General features: G+C 40.6%; 1 protein-coding gene across 1 annotated transcript; it reads left to right on the forward strand.

The window, feature by feature from the left end:
• Positions 1-11,308: 11,308 nt before the first annotated feature.
• On the forward strand, positions 11,309-24,459 carry LOC129089377 (amyloid beta A4 precursor protein-binding family B member 1-interacting protein-like). The gene is made up of 13 exons (XM_054596796.1): positions 11,309-11,320; positions 13,925-13,984; positions 15,743-15,830; positions 16,513-16,718; positions 16,972-17,043; positions 17,126-17,285; positions 17,398-17,519; positions 17,607-17,681; positions 18,543-18,686; positions 20,460-20,570; positions 23,126-23,224; positions 23,631-23,715; positions 24,318-24,459. Exons 2-13 carry the CDS (start codon positions 13,925-13,927, stop codon positions 24,434-24,436), a joined length of 1,341 nt encoding a protein of 446 aa, XP_054452771.1. The 5' UTR covers positions 11,309-11,320; the 3' UTR covers positions 24,437-24,459.
• The last annotated feature ends 412 nt before the right edge of the window (positions 24,460-24,871 follow it).

A 24,871-nucleotide genomic window follows, 5' to 3' on the forward strand; every position in this document is an offset into this window, starting at 1 on the left:
GGGAAATCAATTGTATAATACTCTGTGTAATTACACAACCTCTTGTATGCTACGTTATAATGAACATTTTGGTATTATTTTACAAACCCTGTTCTCTGAAGTTAATGATGAAGACTTATTGTGTTGCCTTCCGTTTCATAATGATTAGTTGTGGTGGCCTATAACCCAAGCCATATAAAAGTGCTTTTTTTTTTTACAACATCTAGAGCAAAACATTTAGACTTACAACAGAGCACAGAAACAGTGGGAAGCCTCGGGGCGCCTTTAAGCGTATAGAGGGAAAAAAAGTTCAAAACAAGTGAGAAATGCTTCCAGATGCAGATTTCTCACTTTCTTTCCCTCCGCTTTCTACTTCTCGGTCTTCCACTCCTCTCTCTTTTTCTTTTTTTCCCTTCATATTCCTTGATGTAATGGTTGTTTCAGTATGAAGGGCAAAGTTTGGAGAACACTTGCTCTCTGCACATTCTTGCTACCTGTATCCACAGTCTGTGCACCATATGCAGCCCAGTAGCCCCTACGGCCGCCTCATGCTACTCTCTGGCAGCCCGCCTATCGCTCTGTCTGAGAGGGAGGTGTGCACCACGAATGCCTGTTACTATAAGACAAAGGTGAGGAGTTTAGATTTCATGCAGTGCATGGACTCAAGCATAATGTGTCAGACTCTCTTTAGAAAAACATTTCTCTCAATATATTGAAGGTTTTGGAGGAAACTATTACAAAGTTGTCCTGTTTTATTCCTTCATAGACACAAATAAGGGATTGTGGGAATAACTTGGTCTGGGAAGGGGGGTTGAATTTTACGTTTCACTTTTTGTGAAGCAAGACTCTCAACAGGGTTATTGATGTCAGGACCTCAACTTACAAAAAAACTGCTATACCCATAAAAAACATGCAATACCCTTCCCCTTAAAAAAAACTGCATTGTGCCTTATGAGAAAAAAAAGTGCAATACCACTCACCTAATATCTCAATAAAAAAATAAAAGTATTAAGTAAGTAGCCTTTAACTTTTTTCAAAATGAATAACCCAAAGAGGTAAAGCATTGAGAATTTACGATGCTGTATGTATGTATGTTGATGGTATAACGACGATAATTCTAAGAATTTTGAAATTAAATCTGGAAACATTCTTGCTCTCTTAACAAAGTCAGACTACCTTCCTTTCAGCAAAACAAAAATACTGTTCACAACATTCCCCCTTTTCTGACCCTCCTCATTCCCTAATTGTTTCTGTACAATCCCCATATAACTTGATGCAAGACTTCACAGATTGATGGACTAAACTGTCATGCTTCTTTTAAGTATATCACACTAGGTGTTATAATTGAGTGTTATATAGGTGTTTGCGTTTTGGAGGCCGTGAAAATTGGCAGAGAAATTCTAAAAGCCATGTGATACTGTTAGGTAGGACCTAATCATTAACATCTGTATTCTTATCATGCATGCATACAAAAGAACCTATGCCCTGCCTAAGGACACACAAATATACAAACTTGACACACTCATACGCTTGTCTCTCCCTCCATCTGTGCTCTATTTTCCAGAGTGCTAATGTGTAAGGGCAACTGGCAGTGCCAGACAGAGCTCCATTCTCCATCCTGTGGGGCTCTGACCTTTTTCCTTCAACGTTTATCATCGTCAGACAACCATAACTCATCCAGAAAGTCATCCATCAGCCTGGAGGTGGTTTCAATCTGTCTCAAGATATGCTTTCTTTCTCTTTTGTTAATCAACTCAGGTCTGCTTATTGTCTCTTGTATGGTTTCTGACAAAGGTTTTTCACAAGATTTAGGCTTGGTTCATAAACTGTGCTACGCATTCTTTATTCGTAATAAAATCTGGTCGAGCAACCTTGAACTAGAAAGAATTAGACGACTGAAGCGGGAAATGGTTGTGCGAGCACTCTTTTCATCCCTGAGACTCAAGCACCTTTAAGACACAAACCTGCATAATAATGGGGCTAATTCCCTAAAAGTCAAAGATTTATTGAATAATCTAGAGCACACACTAACCTTGGGGTCATAACTTCAAAGGCTGAAACAATAACATCAACTGGTCTACTGGTTTTCATAGAACACATGCCCAGGATCGTAATACGCTTTTTGATCTTGTGCCAAAGCAGAGCAGCAGCACATTAAGAATCAGAGGGGTTGTCAGTTGACATGCGTAGGAAGGCCATTAGGAGGTTAACTACCCGGCTAATATAATTTCAACTGTTTAAATTCTTGATAAAAAACCTCTGTTCTTTGATGTGTAATAGGAAACACCTGGCAGCTTCTTCCTAGAGCAAACATGTTCAATTCAGTCTCCATGTTTTTTAACTGCAACACATAGCTAAAATGAATGGAATAGTACATGTAAGAATATGGCTCTGTTAGAAATCGCAAACTAACACACTATTCATACTTTGTATGGCGAAAGTGGACAGTCACCATGACATGACTCATTGGTTTGTGGTCTGCTGCTATTTTGAAGTCTTGAGTTTGGGTATTTGGCCCAATTTTTTTGCTATCTTGGTTTTTGCAATCGGAAGTGACAAGAGAGGGTGAAGCTAAGCACATTCAACTGCTGAATAAGACATGAGACACGTTTAATGAACTGAAAACATACTGTGAAAGGGTCAAAGTTGTACAAAGAAAACACGTACAACTCCAAGACCGCACAACGCCTTAATATTAGTCTATGTTACTTTAAATTGGACCATAATTTACTAAATGAACATCGTGCTGTACTAAAGACTTGAAACTAGCGATGGCTAGTGTTGGCACCATACAGTAGACCTAAGCTAATCAGACCAAGTTCAGCTGTGGAGGGAAAACACCTGAGTGTTTTAAAATGAGCAACGGTGTTATTTGCAGCTAACTTTTATTTTAGGTGAAGAAAAAATGTTAATTATACTTTCAAAAGTTTGCTTTAACAACTGCAATCCATTTCTCACCAAGCAGATACAAATACAGCAAAACTATTTTATTTTTATTGGATTTAATATAAAACATCAATTATACACTTAATTACAGTCTAGTTTGAGTAAACAGTACCTATATTTTAAGGTGTTAATATTTAAGATAGCATGCTGTCTCTCCAGGACAGTTTAGTGTCAATGAGGCCTTAGTGAAACACAAGAATCTCTTTAAGTCCATAAAATGCAGAAAGTGGTCATTAAACAAGGCATGCACTGCAGTAGATATTCACATTAGAAGAATGGCGGCTAACATGAAACACATGCTCTTAAAAAAAGAAAACACACTCCTGAATGAAACCAGCACCAGTCAACCGCTCATGGTGACAGCAGAAAATCTTATAGTCACAGTGGGAATAAGCTGGAGGTCCTTTGGCGTCAACAAAGTAACTGAATTACATAAATAAAAGACACAAGTACAGCACATGAAAAAGCAGAAAACTCAAGAGTGAGAAATAGTTTAGAGCCGTCATTTAAATTAATAGAAATGTTTAGGCCTATCAAATAGTTATACTCCCATTGATATAAATACAAGTATTGATACTTAATGCTACTTTTTAAAATAAAAGTCATATTTGAGCTTCTTTTTTTTTTTACACAAAATATAAAAAAGTCAAATTAGCTGTAGGCTACTCACTACAAAGCAGCTTAAAGGAATAGTTCAAATGTTGGTAGTCAGGGTACCTCCAGGATTATCAGGGTTAAATTTAAGACTTTTAAAGAAGACCTTTTAACACGACTTATACTTGATATATGTATATTGTACAGTAAAAAGTATGTTACAAAAGTTATCTCTGAGAAGATGGAACAGATGTATAAAATAACAGAAGATAGAAATACTCAAGGAATGTTCAAGTACTTCAACTTTTTATTTTAGTACAGTACAGTATTTGATTAATTGTATTTGAGTAAATGTAATAAGTTACTCTCCATCAGATAATGCTAGCTAGTTCAGCTAACTGTACATATCAGGAAGGTGGCTTTAGTTTACAGTCCCTAACGTTATCTATGTGGCCACTGTGCCGTTACCGGCGCCACTTTATTTGCTTTGGCTCTCTTTTTTACACTTTAAAACCCTCGGGGTACCCTGGTCACATGGTTAGTCACTTCCTTTCCAAAAACTTGAGAGAGAGATGAGAATATTGATAACTTACCACTCTATATTTGTTCATTAAACATAAAGCTGCAGCAGGAGACTGTTAGCTTAGCACAAAGGCTGTGAGCAAGGGAAGCAGCTAGCCTGGCATAAAACCAAAATCTATTGTGTTTTCACTTTTTTCTTTTTGTATGGATAAACCAAACAAGATATAACAAAAAATTGTAAGTTTCACATGTGCTTATTAGCATATTATTCTGTTACATTTGATGAGAGATAGGCCAGGCTAACTTTTTCCCCCTTGTCTCTAATCATTATGCTAAGCTAAGCTAACAGGCTGATGGCTGTCGCTTTATATCTAACAGACAGCTATGAGAGTGGTTTCAGTAAGCAATAGGTGTCTTTCCCATAATGTTAAACTATTCCTCCAAAATCAAACCAATGAAACTACTCGATCATATAAATTGCTTAACATCTGGTCTACTGAACAGGAAACCACATAATAAAAACGTGGTTACGTTTTGTCTTTATTACGTTATGCTGCCACCCAGAGGATTGACACTCCGCTTCCTGTTTGGTAGCTGATCTGGTTGACTCGTCCGCGTACACAGTCCAGTGTGAAGAACACCGCTGTGCCGTTAAGAACCTGGAAAGACGCCCGCAGGCTAACACTGGCCCAAAGGCTTCCCTCAGGCATCTGACCACCAACCTGCTGGGCCAGAGTGACAGGTCGCAGACCCTCTGCCTCCCGGCCTCCTCCTGACCCCTCTGGATCACCTCGCCTTAGAAGAGTCACCTTGATGAGGTTGCAGGAGTGAATAAGTTTGAGATCCAGAGCCACACTGGCGGTTCCACTCTCCCTGAAGACAAAATCTCGTCTCTGATCTGTGGACCCCTTCCCCAGCAGCCCCATCTGGGACACATGAGCGCTCGTCTGGCGGAAGAACAGCGGCTTGTTTCGAACTGCTCCTGAGGGTAGGCCGTTGTGAGACACAGCGGCAGACAGAGAGGAAGAGAGAGCGGAGGGGACCCAAACCAAGCTGAGGATACTGATGCCTGTCTCGTCGCCAAAGAATCGCACGTTGCACTGAGCAGGAGAGAGGATCTCGAAGCCCAGCGTGTCCCCAGGGCCAACTGCTGCCACTCCAGACAGAGATAAGGATGTGTCTCGATAGTGGACGCCTGGTTTGAAGGTACGGCACAGCTCCATACCTGTTCCGTTATGGTTGAGATAGGCCACCATTTGGAAACCCTCACTCACACACGCCTGGCCCATTGAGTATAACGCCTGCTGAAATACAAAACGCACGGTACCACTCTCTGCAAAACGAATCCCACGGCCATCGTGAGTCAGCCCCACCACGTAAGGGTCAGAGGTGGAGCTGGTGCGGAAGACCGGGCGATAGTTTGTATGGTAGTGTGCGGACACCATGGCCTGCGCTGTCATGGCAACAGCCCCAGTGTCATGGGAGAGCCAGAGGAGACTTAGGGGGGCTGCTGAAGAGTCGTACAGCTGCAGACCTTCGCTGCTTTGGTTACAGTGGAGGCTGGCGCTCCTAAGGGACAGGGAGATCATGTGCCCTGGGGCGACTTCTGCTACCCCGCTGATGCTGACGCCCTGGATCGACCTTCCATCCTGCTGCTCGACCCTGATGCCACTGAGGTCACGACCTTCAGAGCCGTCTGTATTGTTTATACGCAGACACAACTGGATGAAGCTCCGACAGCCGTGGCTCACAGACAGATTCTCATCCAGCCAGACCAGACCGTGCTGCCTGAGCACCAGGCACCCGTCCTCAGCGGACAGCAGACCTGCATCGCCTCTTCCCTGGACGTGAAGCTGCACACTAGGGAAGGCGTGAGCCAGGATTTGGCCCTTAGCGCCAGGCAGCCTCACATCTCCAGACCAGGACAAAGAAAGGCCGCTGTCACCAGCAGCAGCAAGGCCAAAGCAGACGGTGTCTGTGGTGAAGGTACAAGGTGAAGCCACGGGTTCTCCATCACACTCATTACAGGCTTGACACTCGTCCATGTCCAAGATGTAGAAGTAGCCGTGGCCACACATTCCTGAATTGCCTTCTCGCTCTGTCATGCCCTGGCACCTGAATCCACCTGATGATAGGGAAAACAAAGAGATGAGTATAAAAGTAAGTTTTTAGTTCCACAAATGCAAGAGAGGCCAAATGAGACATTAAAGTTGTAATCAAATGCAGGCATTTTGACAAAAGTTCTCAGTTATTCATGTTACCTGGAGTATTGAGACACTTCTGTTGGTCTCCACACAGATCAGATATTTCAAGGCATTCATCTCTGTCCTGTAACGACCAATAAATCGACACTTTGAATCATTTTTAAAGCAGCTGTTTCTAATACTCAATGTCACCCTACTCTGTGATCCCGGCTTTAGCTCTTTGTTTTGGTTTTCACGCCACAATTTTATTGTTTGCTTCCCTCTCACCCCCCTCATAATTTAGAAGGCAGCTTTTCTCCTGCAAAACAATCCTCTACAAATGCAAACTCCCACACGGCACCACACTGCACACACAAAGTATCCTGTTTGCATGCTTCTTTAGTTTATCTTCTGTCTGTCATGACTACTCTAGATCAATTCTACTATAGATAGTATTCTGTGGTGAAACAGTGGACACATCTGCTATAACTCAGGGACCCACCACCACATGCTTTGTTTTGTTTCCCATGCTTTAAGCTATATTTTAGTCACATTGTATGAGTCCTGTTTATGTCCCCGAGTTGAACTGTCATAAAGATAGTAGAGCTAACCTGGCAGATTCTGTCTGCGTGGACTGAACACTGTGCGACCATGAAGAAGCCGGCAGGACAGATGGTACATTTCTCACAGCGAGGTTGACCGCTGCTGAAGCCGCAGTACTCCTCAGGACCGCAGCTCCCACAAGCCAACAGGGAGCGCCCCACCTGGCGGTATGAAACATGTGATTAAACATCACAGCCAGGTCTGTACATTGTATAAAGATGGCTTTAGGTAACATATTGCAAATATGTTATTTACTTGTTCAATCCATTTTGCTTTAGTTGATGCAGCTCAAGAATAAGTTTATTTCTTTACGTAAGTACTCAGGTTATTTTAAAGTGCAGTGCATACTTTTGCAGAAGATTATCATCGTTCAAAACTGATATAAGAATTTGATAAAAGATAAAAAAGTATCACTGCACCATTTCTTATAAATCAATTTGCTCTCTCTTGATGGAAACATCTGGTATCATATCGACTGTCAGGATATTGTTTTTAAACACTATTATACACCTGTAAACCCCTGATTCCTGATTCACCTCCATCACGCTGGCCTCCATGTCCACCTTGTGCAGCGAAAGAGCCTGCTGTGCTTGGTGAGCTCTAACCTGCCCACTCATGGTTTCCATGTGACTGTCTAACTCCCCCTGGAGGTTGTGGAGAGCTGTTTGTTTGATGCTGTCCATCATTATGTTGTACTGGGCTTTAACCTGGAAGAAGAACAATAACAAAGTGCAAACTTTTTTTTGTATGATCTTGATAAAACTTCTGTAGGTCAGGTGGTTTCCATCCACCTCATCAGAATAAATGTTTAATGCTTCTCTACTGCCCAGTAACAAACAACTACCACCATCTCCCTCATCATCAACCACAACAGCCTTACTTGCTCCATCTGCTCATACATCCTCCTCTGTTGCTCCAGTATTTCTCTCTGCTGGTTGACCAGCGTCCCCTGCTGCTCACTGAGGAGCCTCTGCAGCTCCCGGACCTCGTCCTGCTGGCCCCTGAGGGCCTCAACCAGCTTATCTTGGCTCTTAGACAACTGCAGCTGCAGCACAAGAGCGTCCTCTGAGGGAAGCTCATTGGTCCCTGGGGCAAAGAAAGAAAACTATTACAAATTAACAGATTATTTTCTCACTGAGAAGGCTGTCATTTAAATAAGATTCACTTATCTATCTTTCCATTTTGTGGCTACTCACTCACAGGCTGATACTGACCTGGTTTCATGTCACATGTCAACTGTATCCATGCACCACGTTCCGACCCGAAGTCTGGAAGATCATCCAGAAATTGAGCCGCTCTGTCTGTCACATGAACCGGTGAAGTGTGTCCTCTCCGATCGTCTCCTCCATGCGTAGCGCAGCCGTCTCCAACGCAAGGCTTGGGCGTCTGGCGCATCCGCAGAGGAAGTTTACATCCAATCCCTTTGCACTCCCGTGTTGCGCTGTCATCACTTGTCGGGCGTTGAGAGACAGTGGTCGGACAGGTCCCACCAGCGCAGCCGGGGTGGAACACCTCCGCCGTGATGGTTCTCGGGTTCGTCCTCCTGGTGCCATCCTTCCCCGCTGGTTGCGCAAAGCCTCCTCCTTGCTGAGGTTGGTGGACGATGGTGTACGGCGCTAACGGCGCGCTCTGGGCTTGGTGGTGACCGAAATGTGCATCCTGTTGGTAACTCGGGTATACTTGTCCTTGCCTGGATTGCGCAGTGTGGTGAAACTGTCGCCGGGACGCCGCTGCATCGGTGCGCCCCTGGCAGTGCGCTCCGACGCACGGTCTCCAGTCCTGGCCAGAGATGCAGCGCGACCCCCGGCACGTCTCAGATACGCTCTTAGCCCCACTGAACAAAGAGGCTATACACAGTAAAAATACGGTAGAGATACGTGCCATGTTGCAGTGCTGAAAGGTGAAAACGAAATCACGCCACGGGTGAATGGTGGCCCCCTTTTTTGCGCATCAATCCTTCAGTCCTGTAGATCTTGTTTGATCATGTCTTTGAGAGGGGGGAAAAAAAACCCAAATTAGTGATTGTCCATACATGTAAGTGCCAGTTGATCTTGAACAAGTGGTTGCACAGGCATTAAGCTCGTCTCCATTGCGCACACCGCGGTTTCTGCCCCCTTTGCCCCTTCTGGAGATAGATAGCTACGTCTAGCCCACATGTGGCGCTCACTGCTCCTAATTGGCAACAGGCTTTGCTCCTAGTCTTAAATTAACCCGTAGCTTTCCCGGACATACCACTCTGCGGAGTCACCCCATTCCTATAGAAGCTGTGCATGTGGTAGATATTTGGACTATTCTAATGTTGTTTTTCTTCTCACACTCCCGCGGTTCATTCATGAGCAGGTTTGTATGCACAGTATCCAGAATTTAGTGGGAAGCTCAAAAAAAAAGTCCTATGGACTTTCAAGAGATTTACTTTATGAGGGTTTTCACATTTAACTACATTATTCAAAGGGACAATATTTCTTTCTGTCAAACTGTTTCCCCTTTTCTTTGCCATTCATTTTGATGACCAGATCAGCCCTGTGGGTTTTTTTTAACAAGCCCTGTCAGAATTAGAGTATCTGCTTTATATGGCATCAAAGCTTTGATCTCTTCTATAGGACTAGATTAGGGTGCAATGATAGGACTCTGTGATGTTTTAAAGCCAAAACTGCCTCTCCTGTAAAATGTAAACTTTATTAGAGTTTATTGCCACTCTTGTTTCCTTCCCCTGACCCCACATGGCTTTGATTAAAGCTTTAACCCACATTAGAAACACTTTAATGTTATCCCCCCCTTCTCATTTTCTTGGCAAAATGGATCTTTCTCTCTCTCACAAACACACACACACACACACACACACACACACACACACACACACACACACACACACACACACACACACACACACACACACACACACTGACTATATGAACGTCAGTACCTAAACCATCCACCTCTAAGAAGTAGTTTGTTATAAATCCGCTTATAAACAGTCACATGATGAATATATTGCGTTTGGAACTTGTTGAAGGACGGATGCTCACTCTGCACGTACACAGGGTTGCACTTTGACATGGTTACTAATTTACTCTCTTAAACTGAAGTGGGACCACACATAGTGACAAAAATAGAGACAGAAAAAACGATTGTGAAACAGTCTCAACTTTGTGGGCTGTTTCTGTCTGTATGAGAATCAACACATATCTTTCACTGTCTGCACTGTTCATATTGATGCAGTTATCATCAGTGACTTGCTCAATCCTCTGCCACTTCAATATATATATATATAGTTATAGTATAATCTACACTCAGTTGCAGGTTTATTCTGTAACCCCTTTTAAAAAACTAATGTAGTAACGTCCCACATTGCATCATACTTAATGAAGGTTTTTGTTGAAGCTGTTTTAGAGAGGAGTTGAGTCAACTCTATGACTGTTGTGTTTTGTGGTGCATTATACAGAGAGTTATTTCTGTTGTTCCGCCTGCCCTTATTGATATAAATGGGGTGGACAAAATATTAGAAACACCAGTCAGTATAACTCAATTCAATTCCACAGCAGGACAAACTGCAGGCTCCAAAATAGTCACACAGTTGAATGAATGTCAACAAAGGTTATCTTAAATAAAATGAGATAAATAAATAAATAAAATAACTATTGTCTATAAAACAATAGTCGCCTTATTATTGCTTCGTTCATAAACCCTCCAAGTCGTTACTTAGCTACATGCTGCTTTACTCAAAGTCCCATTGGTGTTTCAAAGTATGCTGAGAGATTTTCACACGGTAAAACAAGGTGGTTTATTTGTAAAGCACCTTTCAACAACATGGCAAAGCAACGTTTTTTACATTAAACATAAAAAAAGCATAAATGCAAAAGGAACAGAAAGACACAAGAAGAAGGATTTAATAAGAGAAAAATAAATGTATCAAAACACATGGAAAAAAAGGGGGATTACACTTAGTTACAATCCAGGGGAATATATGAGTACATAGTTTTAAATTATTATTTTAAAGCACTGGCAGAGAGAAAAGTTTATAAGAACTGGAGCAGTCCTCAAGAGTCATGCAGGCAGTTTGCTGATGTCACCAAACTCCCTATACTTCACAAAAAGGTATATTATATACCATCCTGACATGTGCAACAAAACTAACAGAAAAGTAGAGAGATGTTTGTCAATCATGTAACATAATCAGGGCAAATAGGTGGTGACACCTGGGTGGCTTTACCATTATTGTGTTGGACTATAAGAAAAGAAGAGAAGAGGCAAGTACATCATGTACAGTAGCTTTGGCACAGCGCCGAGACATAATTAGAAAAGAAAACCTCAATCTTCTTTACAAGAAATGCAGCTTAATCTATTTCCTGATTTCCCAGGAAGTTCAGATAATATCTGCAGAGGCAGTGCAGCCAAAGTCACGTGTTCAAGTGGTTTCTTATAGACTGACCTCTGAGCTTTTTAGCACTCACACACACTCTATGATGCTCCCATGTGTGAAAGAGACAGAGAAGGTAAGAACTTTAAATGATAGTGAATGTTTTTTTAAGAAAGTTTATGAATGATATATATGTATTATGGCAATGTATGCTAAATCGATATAGTAATATTACTATATATATATATATATATATATATATATATATATATATATATATATATATATATATATATTCTCCCTTCTATTCGTCCCTTTAAGAGTTAAATACTTGAGCAGCTACATCAGCTTTGTTTAGGACAAACACATGTCCTCTCAGAGCCGCCAATGGATGGTTGTGCAACTAATTAGAAAACAGTAAGAAGCTCTCAGCCACAAGAAAAGAGAAAACATGGTGGTTTACTGTTAACAGGCAATGCTTTCTGATTTCTTTCATGCATATAAGTCTCAATAAATCGCCTTTTGTCTTTTTGGCCCGTCCGCCTGTTGCCTGTCTGTCTGTCTGTCTGTCTGCTGGCGGTTCCTGGTTTTGTTGATGTGTGAGACCACAGTGGGAGACGGCAGCAACAAGCTGACGTGCCTGATGAGAGTATGGAATATATAAACAAATGGTGATTTTGTTATGCGTGCTTTGATGAGCATATGCTAGGGATCACTGACAAGCACCAGGAATTAAATAGACATATGTATGTATAATGAAGAAGTTACAGAAACAGAAGTGAGGATTTACTTTCACACATATGAGGCAGAAGTTCTGAGAAGCCACAAAGGTAGAGTTCACTTTCTTGAACAAAATTCACTTTCATATGGAAGCAATACTTAGGCCACTACCGTCCCCTCCACTTCCCCCTCATTACAGTTTAATGGATGGTCTGTTTACTGCTCAGCATAAACATAGAATGAGACTGAACAGCACACACAGGACTGTATACTGTATGGGTTTCGGTATGCACATTAAGCTGCATGTGTGTGTTTATACATATATATCTGTGTATGAAGGAAAACAAGCGGTATAGGGTAACGTTAGACAGCAGGACAGAGGCTCTAAATTTATAAATGTCTCAAACACCACGGATGACTTTCCATATACAGGCCAGAATGTGCACTTTGCATGCTTGCAGCTGTAGCTTTTATGAGTAAAAAGTATCAGCGTGAAGTTAGACAAAGCCAAACAGATGTCCGCTATACTTTATTCAGTCTTTCTGAGATGATACATCCACCTATATCACAATGTGATCCAACCTGTGTCTTAGCAAGTATCAAGAAAAATAAATAAGCTGAAAAACGTATAGTATTAAAGTATCTATAATCAACACTTTTATATAACAATGGATCACAGGAGAGGAGTTGCTTATATGAACAAACCAACAGAGAATTATCACCTAATTCTGCAACTTTACTGTTTCGGTTCACTCTTAATGCTCTCACAGCGCTGTTTCCATTGAAAAAGCTCTGATAAAAGCACTGTACGCTACCTGCTAGGAATCAAACATCAGACAGAACAACCCAGCCTGTCACATATTGATGCTGGGTCAGGACATTTGGCATCAATTTCTAACGCACAGGGTATATGTTCATATCTAATATATTCATATCTATTGTTATTGATAACCACATATAGCAATTGTCTCAAATAGTTGGCAAGATCAACAGAGCTCATTCTTCAGTTTGCTTTTTAAGCCGCTCCACATGCGAGATGTATTATTGACCCTGAAGCTGGCAACGTACCGCCTCCATATGGTCAAACCCAGACTTTTTCCTGATGAAAATCTTTGATCTCAATGAAGCCCTTTTTTTCCAGAAATGATCAATTATTAATGCGAAGAATGTGATGTTCTTTGGTTTGAGCTGTCACCCACTATGGTAATTACGCATACAGAAGACATTTAAAATGTGCTTAATGTATTTTTGATTTTTAGTTTACAAATCTAAAGTGAGGAGTCTTCATGTAAAGATATGTTGCCATCACCACACATGGTGTCTTTCAACAAGATGAGACGTAATAAGTCATAATCAGTAAATCAGTAAGTGGAATGTGGACCCAAATTATGCTGACGTGGTTTTAAATAAATAATTCAGTGAAGTGTGTTTGCTTTCTCCACCTGTGACACATTCAACAGAGTTAGGTGAACTTAGCTCTGTTTTCTTCAACCACATTGCTTCACAGTTAACTGTAGATAAAGTGCATTGGTTTACTGGTGATACAAACAACGTGTGAGACTTCATAGCCAGAGCATCATGGAAACTATTTTAACCTGCCGCACACGCTGTTTTGTCACTTTGTGGAGAAATGGCATGACATTGCATTGCACTGCCTGTAACTTTGAGCATATTTAAAAAATGGAGACCACATTTCTGGGGGGTTTTCCTGTGCGGAGTGAGCTCTTTTTGCCTATTGTTTATCTGTTTTTACAACTTTGATCACCATACCACAAAAAATGTTGTAATGCAGAAGTGGGTGACTTTCTGCAGGCCTTCCAATAGAGTTTGATTACTAACTTTTTGCTCGCTGCATGAGAAACTTTTTAACAGTTGGTGCCGGTAGAAACTGAATTCAAACTGAACTGAAATTATCCAAAGTCTTTCAGTTCCTGATGCTTCTGCTTAAGTCACTTACTAAACCGTGTTTAATCCCTGTACTGCAGCTAAAATCTAAAATGTTTTGCTGTACCATTCTCAGATGGACGACATAGATGCGATGTTCAGTGATCTGCTTGGAGAGATAGATCATCTCTCTCAGGTGAGTTGTACAGCAGTTTTGCTGTAAAGAAAATGCTAACATCAACATAACATGCTCACAGTAAAAACTCTAGCAGGTATAATATTTACCAGATTCTTTTGCCTAACAATTGTTAATTGAGACTATATACATAAAGCACAACTGAGGCTGATGGGATGAAGTTTGTTTTGTAGGTAATTAGTCAGAAACCTGATGATGGTGCATTGAAAAGTAAAGGGATCAAGAATATAATTACACTTTATCCTAATAAATGTCATTACAAGGGACCTCATGGTGATGCTAGACGAGTGAAGGGATTATCAGAGTCTTGGTGATTCATCGTCTGTATGTCTCCAAGAAATTTCATTGCAATCCAATCATAAAACAGTAGTTGAAATATTGCAATCTGAGCCAAACTGGTGGACCATCCGACCCGAACTGCTGTGCTTATTGTACAACACATCCCATAATGCATTAGTAAAATTCATCTGGAATTGTGAGAAACGGCAGTGTGATAGCAAACATCTTTGGTCGCATTCTTTCTAAAAACATGACCAGATGACTCGAGACTCTTACACTTTGGCCGACTGTTCCCACGAGAGCTTTTGAAGCAGTAACAGGTTACAAGAAGGGAATCAGAAAAAATCACTCTATGTTTACTTCACTAATCTGGACATTATCTGATTACACAGGCCAGTCTTTGTTTTGAAACTGAAGCATCAGACAGAGAAATGTGAGGCGACGCTGATATGTGAAGTCATGGCATCTGGATTGGACCGTAGGCGATGGTTGCAGTTTCCCTTAAGCACACATAAGCTGCTCATCTTATAACTGCGGCTGGCCAAGAACAACATTACACTCTTCTAGCTGATGCAACCCTTAGCCTGAGGCCCAATTCATTATTGTCCAGTTCAAATCTCTTTATGCAGGCTAAATGAGTGCAGCCCTGAGAATGGGATCAGTTTGGAACATTGCATCAGCCCTACTAGAAAAAGGCTCTATATGTCACTATACGCCCTCTTGGAAAGCCACCACAGTGACAAACACCACTCCACAGACTGTCAACAGAGTTAGCAGGAAAAGCATTTTGATTAAAGCATTAATCCTCTCAGAGTCGGAGAAACAGTAGGATTTAAAATGATTCTACTCATCGCCTTGATTAGGTACATTCTCCGCTTTACTAGCTTTGAGCCAGAAGACAAAAGGGAGCGTGTTTTTTCTTTTTAACCCATGACTTTAAGGGTTTTTGGGGTGTAATTTAAGCAGCAGCTTCAGATGATGACATGTATTTTCAGACATTCTTTGGGGTTGAACTGCATGCTGTCCGGAATCAATTTGTGGACAGGTTGGCAGACTGCCCAGTGTGTTTATAGAACATAAACCGGATGTAGAGCTTATACTTTAGCTTTATAAAATAAAAATAAAAAACGTAAGGGACCGCAACATCACAATTTGGAAAAATCTGTATTCCTTAATGGACTGGCGTATGATTTATTGTCTGTGCAGGAGCTGAGTGCAATATGTTCTCTATTAATGGTGCAGCTTGAAAACAGAGCATAATTAAAGGGCTGGAAACAAACACTGATAAATAACAGGCTCACCAAGTAACATATTTAAAAGTTCAGAGCAGTTTAAGGACGCAAATGGCCCAAATTACTTCTGTGTAAAATGTATTTTAAAACAACCAATGGCATTATATTTAAGTTTTCACAATATACAAATGTAATTTATGGGTGCTGTACGGTGTTGTGAATTTACCATCTTATTGCTTCGTTGAAGAGTCTAATGCCTGCAGCGGACACACTACAAGTGGACCCTGACTCTCAGACAGACAGCACCTTCTCCATTGGCTTCACAGACCTAAATGGTACAGTAAGTGCTCGTTCAGATAATGATGCTCTCATCCAAAGCAAGAACGATAGATAAAGCTTCAATCTCCAGATCAGCAATGTTGCAGAGCCAAGAGTCACTCTGCCCTGGCTGAAATTGTGATGTAGAAGAGGGGAGATGTGAGGCAGTCTTTTAAGAGATAAGGTGTCAGTGCAGAGATGGGGAGTGACTGTTTTTTCTTGTGCCAGATGGTCACTCCAACCTCTAGAAACCAGGAGGGATAGAAGTGGCAATATATCAGTTTGGGAAATACCATAATGTTGTTACGATTTAGATATACAAATACATTTAATAAATTAAATAACGAAGTGAAAAAAAGGAAGTTGGGTCAGAAAACAAGCTTGTCTCTTGCTTTAACAAAAGTGAAGGAGTAAAATTGATTTACCTTTGATCAATGCAAAGTGAGAACGTTGGGTCAAAGAAATGGCTTGACATTTTTGGAAATAAACTTTGCTTTCTTTCTGAGAGCTAAATGGGGAGGCTTTTACCAGGAGACTTAGCTTAGCTTAGCATAAAGACTGGAAACTGGGGGAAACAGCTAGCCCGGCTCTGAGGATGTTGTCATCAGTGTTATGTTGAGGCATTGAACCTGGACTGGTACCTTTACGAGGCCTCTTCTCTAACATTTAGGCCACAACTGTGCCCTGATCTCCATACAGAGTCACTTAATGAACTGGAGGACCACGACCTGGATGCTCTGGTGGCTGACCTCAGATCCAAATCAACCACCTCAGATGGGCTTCTCCCCGCAGATCAACAGACCAGCATCTGTGCAACAGCGCCAGCAAAGGCTTGGGAACCTAAGCGAGCACCTGCCCGTCCTCCACCATCGAACTCTGCTGAATCCTCTGAAGGGCTGGCAATGGTAAACTGCAATATGTCACTGATCATAAAAATAAAGTTGTAATGTCATCCCTGGCTCCGCTAGTCCATGTTGATGTGTCCTTGGGCTAGACACTTAACCCCGAATTGCTCCCCAGCCTGTGCCTGCAGTGCATAAACGGGTGAATGATGATATGTAGTCTTAAAGTGGTTGGAAGACTATAAAAGCGCTGTACAAGTACAGTCCATTTACTATGAAAATAATAACTGATTGCCTTCTCTTATCGTTCTTCCAGAGCGAACCCCAGACCAAGGCAGAGAAAATTAAACTGGCTCTGGAGAAGCTGAAAGAAGCCAAAGTTAGGAAGGTAAGTCAGCAGCTTTGTGTGTGTCTTTCTTAGCTAAGCAGCCCTACAGTTAAAGTTAAACCCAGCTTGCTGCCTCTCCAAGTTGATAGTCAAGGTGCTGATGAGTGATGGCAGCACCAAGACACTGATGGTGGATGAGAGACAGACGGTGCGAGAGGTTTTGGACAAGCTCTTTGAGAAGACACACTGTGACTGCAGCATCGACTGGAGCCTGTGTGAGACCAACCCTGAGCTGCAGATTGGTGAGATGAACATGTGCTGTACACAGGCCCTAGGATTACATGCAGACAATATAGCATATGCCAAAAAAAGGAGGAGACACTGTTTTCAGCACACGTTTTCTCATAATTTCAGAAAGAGGATTTGAGGACCATGAGCACTTAGTGGAGCCCTTGTCTGTGTGGACTCGCCTCAGTGAAAACAAAATTCATTTTGTTTCAAGACCTCAGAAGTATTTGATGTTCACTGAACCTCAAGTGAGTATGAGGTTTCTTCTTGCCAAAGTTTATTGCACTGTTTAATGCTCAGTCACTAAATCGAACTATGTTTTTTTCACCCTGAAGCTATTTTACATGTGGAAAAAGAGGAATGCATGTTTGAGTGGGATTAACGATCAAGCCAAACAGCTCTTACTCAAGGTCAGTTACATTACCTTAATTACCCATAATACTGGAACTATATTGCAAGTTGCTGTGTGTCATTTCACAAATTGAAAATGGTCGAAACTTATAAAATCTTTTGAACAGTCTAGAAGTGCTGGGCATTAATGGGGCTATACTTTATCAATAACTTATAGCTCCATGGTTATTTTATATTTCTTCTTAACACAGGAAATCACACTATGTTAATTATTTTTAGACCTGTTTGCTGCTTTCAACACAGTAGATCATTCCATCCTCTTGGATTGCCTTGAGTATGTTGTCAGCATTGAGGGACAGCCCTTCAGTGGTTTGCTCTTACCTCCAAGAGATATCAGCCTTTACTAGAATTGGTAGTGTGTCCTCTTCCTCTGCACCCATCTGTTGTGGAATGCCACAAGGCTCTATAGTAGGCCCCATTGAATTTTCCCTATATGTGCATTCTGTGGGGTCTATATTAAAGAAAACATAATATCCCCTACCATTGGTATGCAGACGAGAGCAAGCTGAACAGCTGATGGCAAAAGAGCTTCCTACAACCAAACCAGAATAAAACACATGTTTAACCTTGCAGACTCTGCCGACTACTCCAACACCACAATCAATACTTTTGGGCTTCTGTTATGAAAAGCAAGTTCCCATGTAATAAATGTCGATATGATCTTTGATTCTGGTTTAAAACTTGATACTCTAATCTAACTGATCAACTCCCTTATCCACACCAGCTCTTCCATCTTAAATCACTGTAAAAGCACTTTGGTCAACATTTGTTGTGCTTTATAAATACATTGACTTGATTTGACTTGACTTACAGTAGATTGTTTTTTCAGTTTTGCATCTATGTAATTTTTGACCCTGTAGGAGCATTTTGGAGGTTCCGCTCTGATTGTTCCTGATCTTGAGGGTAAGCTGTACCTAAAGGAAGATGGGAAAAAGCTTTGGAAACCTCTCTACTTCCTTCTCAGGGCCTCAGGCATTTACTATGTACCCAAGGGAAAGACAAAGGTATGGCAGATCAAATGCATTTTTCAATGAAAAAAATCAAACATTATATTCAAGACAAGGTGGGAGATGACATTTAGCAATGTAGAATCTTGTGAGGTGCAACCTCCTCCCGAAAAAGAAAGCCTAGAGAAAAGTCTGGTGTGCTGTTGACAGTGAAACATAAATACTCAGTTTCATGAGATGATTTTTGGTACCAGCCACAAAAGAACAGAAAAAAACCCCCCTCTTTATTTGCATCTAATTAACTTTTTACTACTCTTAGATAGCTGGAAGTGAGTGTCTAAGTGTGTCTAAAATCACAACTTGAACTTTATAATAGTATTTTAGGTGTGGCAGGATCACAGACATGCGTACATTTACACAAACTACAAAGATGTAACATTTTAACTAACTTACTACCTAAATTCCATGGGATACACTGTAAAAAAATAGTTTGATAATTTTGGAAACGCCTCACTGGCCACAGCTATCAGTCGATTAGCTTATCTTATCATATTTTGTTTATACCTTTAAAAAACCCAAAATGTCCGAAAAACAAGTTGTGGTTTACACCAAGCTAGGTGTTTTTCCATGCTTAGCTAAATTTACAAACACATAGTCCCACATATAAGAAACCTAGAAATCCACAACCTGTCTATCAAACACTTTTAAAGGTAGAAAACTATAAAAATATAACATATAGTTTGGCTAGCTTATTCCCCCCTGATTACAGTCCTTGTGCTAAACTAACCAGCTGCTAACTCTTGCTACATATTGGACGTGCAGACATGAGTGTGGTATCGATATTCTTAACTTTAAATCATGATAAAGTGCTTTTAAGATGCATCTGTGCATATATACATTTGCAATGTTGAGAAATGGTGTCATCCAAGAGAAAGAAATAGATGGAGGGCAAACTGTGCGAAGCAGATGTGCAAATTGCAAACATAAAAGAGCTGCAGGAACATTCTGAGGTCAGGACACAAGAATGAAGCAGAGGAAGATCTAGAAAGGATAGTTCATTAGGCAGGGGACAGAGAAGTGGCTAAATCAGACAAAAAAACCCACAAAAGTTACTATCATAAATGAAGAAAAGAGAATAATTGAGATGTGTACCTCAAGCAGGCCCAGTTAGAGATAAGGTAAGAGATGGAAGAAGAAAAGTGGACAAATGTGTGAGATCAAGTCAGGAAACCTGTTAGGGTCACTGCCACTTCCATAAAGCTTTACTTTGTAGTTTCCAGTGAACCACAGCATCAATGTCAGCGTGGTTTTATGTTTGAACATGATGTGTTTCAAATAAAAAATGGAAGGAATGCTAATGCTTTAGAAAGAAAAACAAAATATTTCCTCTAACATGGAGCTTCCACATTGTGGACTTTCTTTGAAAACTAAAGACAAATGGCCTCGCACTGAAATGTTTTCTTTGAAGTGTCTTCATTTTTCAAATACCTTCCACACAATGAGATTGAGAACATGTTTTTCATTTACACAACATGATGACAAAATAGTTAAACAGCAAGCATTTTTAAAATGCTAGAAAGTTAATTACCATGTCTATGTTTGTGTATAAATGACATTTATGCACAAACATGATATCCTGTGATGCCCATATGTACATTTTTTCACTATTACCTCCAGGAACTTGAGAGGTCCTCTCCTCTACATTTGGAGGATAACCAGAGACCAATGTATCATACATATATATAAACACCTACATTTGTACAATATGTATAGTGTATAATATTTTCTAAAAGTCAATGTGGTGTTTTTGCTTTTTTCTCTTCCTGGCAGTCCATCAGTGATCTGGTCTGCTTTGTTCGTTTTGAAAAAGTCAACATCTACAACACCAGCAACTACAAACAGAAATACAGAGCTCCCACCAACTTCTGTTTCATTCTAAAGGTAAGCTCAACAAATTTGATCACCAAAATATAATGAGGTAAAGGCATTACAGAGAACATTTGAGTAGTGTACTAAGTGGATCATTTTAATATGTGTCCGTGGGGAAACAAAGTGGTCCTGGTTTGAAAAGAGAAGAGAAAAGAAAAGAAATGACATTGGCTCACGTCTGAAACTATAAATAACAAGCAGCACCTATTTGTAGTAGGGAAGACTGCTATTTTTTCTTAAAATTCCTTCTTAAAAATCCTGCCTACCCATCTGTGTTTTTTACTGTTTTAAGAACCACACCATGTCATATTCAGAACTTGATGTTCAAATTGAGCTTGAGCACTTTCAGATAACCTTCTAATATATTAACTTTATTTTTTCTTTCTGTTAAATAGCCCCCCAAAACACAAACACAGACCACCTTTATGAGAGCTGTAAAGGTTTATGGTTCTTTATCATCATCCCGCACTTAACTGAAAAAACATGTTTTTGCTAACAAACAAGTAGTCTCTCCACAGCATGGTCAGAGATGCGTCAGTTTAAGTTTATGTTTAAATAAAACAGCGTTGGGCCTTTTGCAGTATGACGACACTTCACTTGGAGGCCCATGCAGTTTAGATTAACAAAGCATTTGAGAGAGGAGAGAGACAATGGTGTGGAGGAGAGAATTGAAAAAAGCAGAGTAGTAGTCAGTTGGGCAGAGATGAACAGACACAGGGTTTAACATCTTGGTGGTCAAAGTATATATATATCTAATGTGTATTTATTTACTTCGAACATGTAACAAATAAGTTACAGGGGAGAAAAACAGTAAATATAGCAAACTGTCAATGAACAAATTCTCATTCTCAAAAGCAAAAGGATCAGTAGCTTTTGATAGATTATTACACTGTTAAGCAGCTAAATATAACCAAAAAGTTGAATCTACATTATTCCGCAAAGGAATTATTGTAAGATTTCAGAGCAGTCAATCAAAAGATGGGAAAACTCTTAAAAACAGGAAGTGAAATCAAACATGACACATGAGGAGTGAACTTCAAAATAATGCGGGAAACAAACTCTGAGAAAAACCCCAGGACCATGACAATGAGCAGTTAAATCACACTTTATCCACTATGGTGCTTTCTGTAGTACAACAGTTTGGTTACATCAAACATGAGCATCGATTGAGAGGGAAGCTGAAGATAACGAGAGGACGACTTTTCACAACTTTACTCCTACACTGCATCAGATAAAGATCAAGTTGTCAGGAGACAAAAAAACGTGTTGCTGGCAACGACAACTTTGTCATGTTGAGGGGAAGTAACACGAGTTAAGAAAAAACCTACAAACCTCAACTTGTTTTTGCCCAATCATCTACACGGGGCATAGGAAACGAGTCAGGCACAGTGACATGATTGACGTTACGATAATCTGTGCAGAATCTATGGGTTGCGTCAGGCTTCGGAACCAATAAGCACGGAGAACTCCATGGACTGGAGCTGGGCTGTGCTAAATCATGTTCCAGTAAATAATCAACTTCTTCTTTCATCAGAGATCTTTTAGATGCATTTACTCTGTAGGGATGCTGCTTAATAGGCCTGGACTCACCCACATCTATGTCGTGTTGTAGCACCGTAGTGCGGGTAGGCACATCTCCAAACAGACAGGAGAACTCAGAGACAAGGCAGAGTAGGTCAGCTTCCTGCTCCCTGCTTAAATGAGGCATTAAGGATGGAAGTTTCACCAACATTTCTGAATTGGACAACCGAGGGGTCTGTTGCTGGGCTGTGCGTAAACTCAGGCCATCCTCATCACTCACTGTGAGAGAAGTAGTAGAACTCACAGCTACTGACACCGCAGCCGCAACAGTGGCTACAAGGGGCGCACTGCGTGTCTCAGGCTGGACGTCGCCTCTAAGATAGTAATTTTTCAGCATATTAATATGACACACTCTGGTTTTCCGTCTTCTATCAGGGGTCCTGACAACATAATCGGTAGCACTCAACCTCCTGTCAATGGTGTAAGGTCCTGAAAAACGAGCACTCATTGAAGTGCCTGGAATGGGCAGTAACACTAAAACCAGGTCACCAGGTTGTAGAGAACGTGGAAGTGCTTTTTTATCAAAGTGCCAACACTGACTTGAAATGTGTATTTCCAGGAGCTTGTTGTTGTTTCAAATAAGTGCTTCTCAACTGTGAGAACCCTGAGAAAGCAACGCATGAATATAGTGTTTGTAATAACTGTGCAACAAACAATTCTCACATGTAGGATTTCCAATTTGTGTCTGTTGTGAATTAAATTTAATTAATCAAATGCCACATTCCCAGTGAAAATATTGTTTATGCCCTGTTTTAAGTTAGAGTCATGAGTGAGGGGCCACAGTGCAGCAACATCTTGGTATCAGCTGCCCTCCGCTGGCTCGTATGCGTACTACAAATACACAAACTGGCAGCAGAGATGCATCAATTTTGACCTTTTTTATTGCCTCTCTCAAGTCGTCCTAACTTTATGAAAGTGCAATACTAAATCAAGGGAATTTTGAACCTTTAACCTCTCTGTTCTCTCTGCCTGTACTCTTTCCCCAGCATCCCTGCATCCAGAAAGAGTCGCAATACATCAAGTACCTGTGCTGTGACGAAGAACACACACTGTCGCTTTGGGTAAACTCCATCAGAATAGCCAAGGTCAGATTCAACTTTGTCAGTAACACAAACCACTTTAATGTGAGCAGTTGAATTAGAAATCTATTTGCAATTCAGCTTCAAATGTGGGGATGTAATGCACAGAAATAGCAAATATAGACATTTCATCTCTAGCAAAGTGTGTGTCCTCTGTGCAATAATAGTTAAAATATTTTTTTCTGTCTGTAAATATAATATTTCAGTTATTGTTGATTTTCTACTGTTTTTTATTGCTTATTTATAATACTTGTTTTTTTTATTTTCATTTTTATCTTGTCTTTCTTCTATGTCTCTTGTGTGCACTTTACTCTATGCTGCTGTAAGCCTGCAAATTTCCCCGCTGCGGGACTAATAAAGGATTATCTTATCTTATCTTATCTTATCTTATCTTATCTGTCTGTGTGTTCAGTATGGGACTGTCCTGTATAAGAGCTACCAGGATGCAATGAAGAGAGCCTCCAGTTTGCAACCTCTCTACTCTGCTTCACACAAAGGTGAGTCTACATATTAAAACAGTGGCTGTTGTACTTTTTTTAGAAGCTTTGTATTAAGAAGCTTAGAGTAACGTTTTGCAAAGTTTGTGAGTCATTTTTGTAGTAAGTGCAGACTGCAGTGACTCCTAGGTGTTGGACATTAGGGACTATGATCCCCCAAAATGCCCTCCTTGATGCACTGAATCAGCCAATAGCAGGCCCCTAAAAGGTGGTATGTCAATATGGCTATTTGGGGTATTATTCATAAAATTCCTAGAAGTCCCTGTGGAGGCAGAATAAAATGTATGATTGTTGTTCAAGTGCATATTTAGATTTTACTCTTCATTCTGAAAAACAGAACTGGACCTAAATGTAAAACATATGTATACACAGTATTCATTCTTAACTCTCATGAAAGCAAAATGACACCATTCTAATAATACTGTAAGGTAAGACCAACGTTTTACTTTAAGCTGTTTTATATGTGCATACAGGCCCAGGTCAGAACAACAATAATGGAGAAAACTATAGGAAAATCAGGAATTTTATACAAAATAATTCAGAATAGGAATACCACTATAAAAACTCACACCTCTGGAATTAATTCTCATTTGTCTTCACAGACAGATACAACAGCCCAAACCCGGATCCAGCTCCACCCAAAACCACAAATGTGGAGGACTATCCACATGAGCTACCACCTGACTTCATCCCTCCTCCTCCTGGACACAAACAAGTGTGAGACACATCCTCCCCTCCTTCAGCCTGGATTAAGCCAATTTAGCCTCCATATGAACACGTCAAGACAAATGGGGGTTTTTTTCAGGACATTTTGAAAGCTTTTTTTTTATTCCCAGATGTATACTGATATTTAAAATAAATGCAATTTATACTTTTAGCTTTACGACACACAAATCACAAACTTATGTTCATTGTTTCAATGAGCTGTTTATTAAAAAAAAGACTGTACATAAATTTCAATGAACACTTCATATGTACAAACTGAGAGGAGAAGACAAATATTGGATTCTGTTCCCATGAACATTTTTAAGTTACTGATTCCCCCTCCCTCCCCCCACATTTCATCATTAAGAAAACACACATCAAAGAAAGGCGCCTTGACCTGTGATGCCCTGAAATGCGAGACGCTAAGTGGTAAACATTACAAAGTCATCAG

The sequence above is a fragment of the Anoplopoma fimbria genome, chromosome 3 (genome assembly GCF_027596085.1).
Source record: "Anoplopoma fimbria isolate UVic2021 breed Golden Eagle Sablefish chromosome 3, Afim_UVic_2022, whole genome shotgun sequence".
NCBI classification, from domain to species: Eukaryota; Metazoa; Chordata; class Actinopteri; order Perciformes; family Anoplopomatidae; genus Anoplopoma; species Anoplopoma fimbria.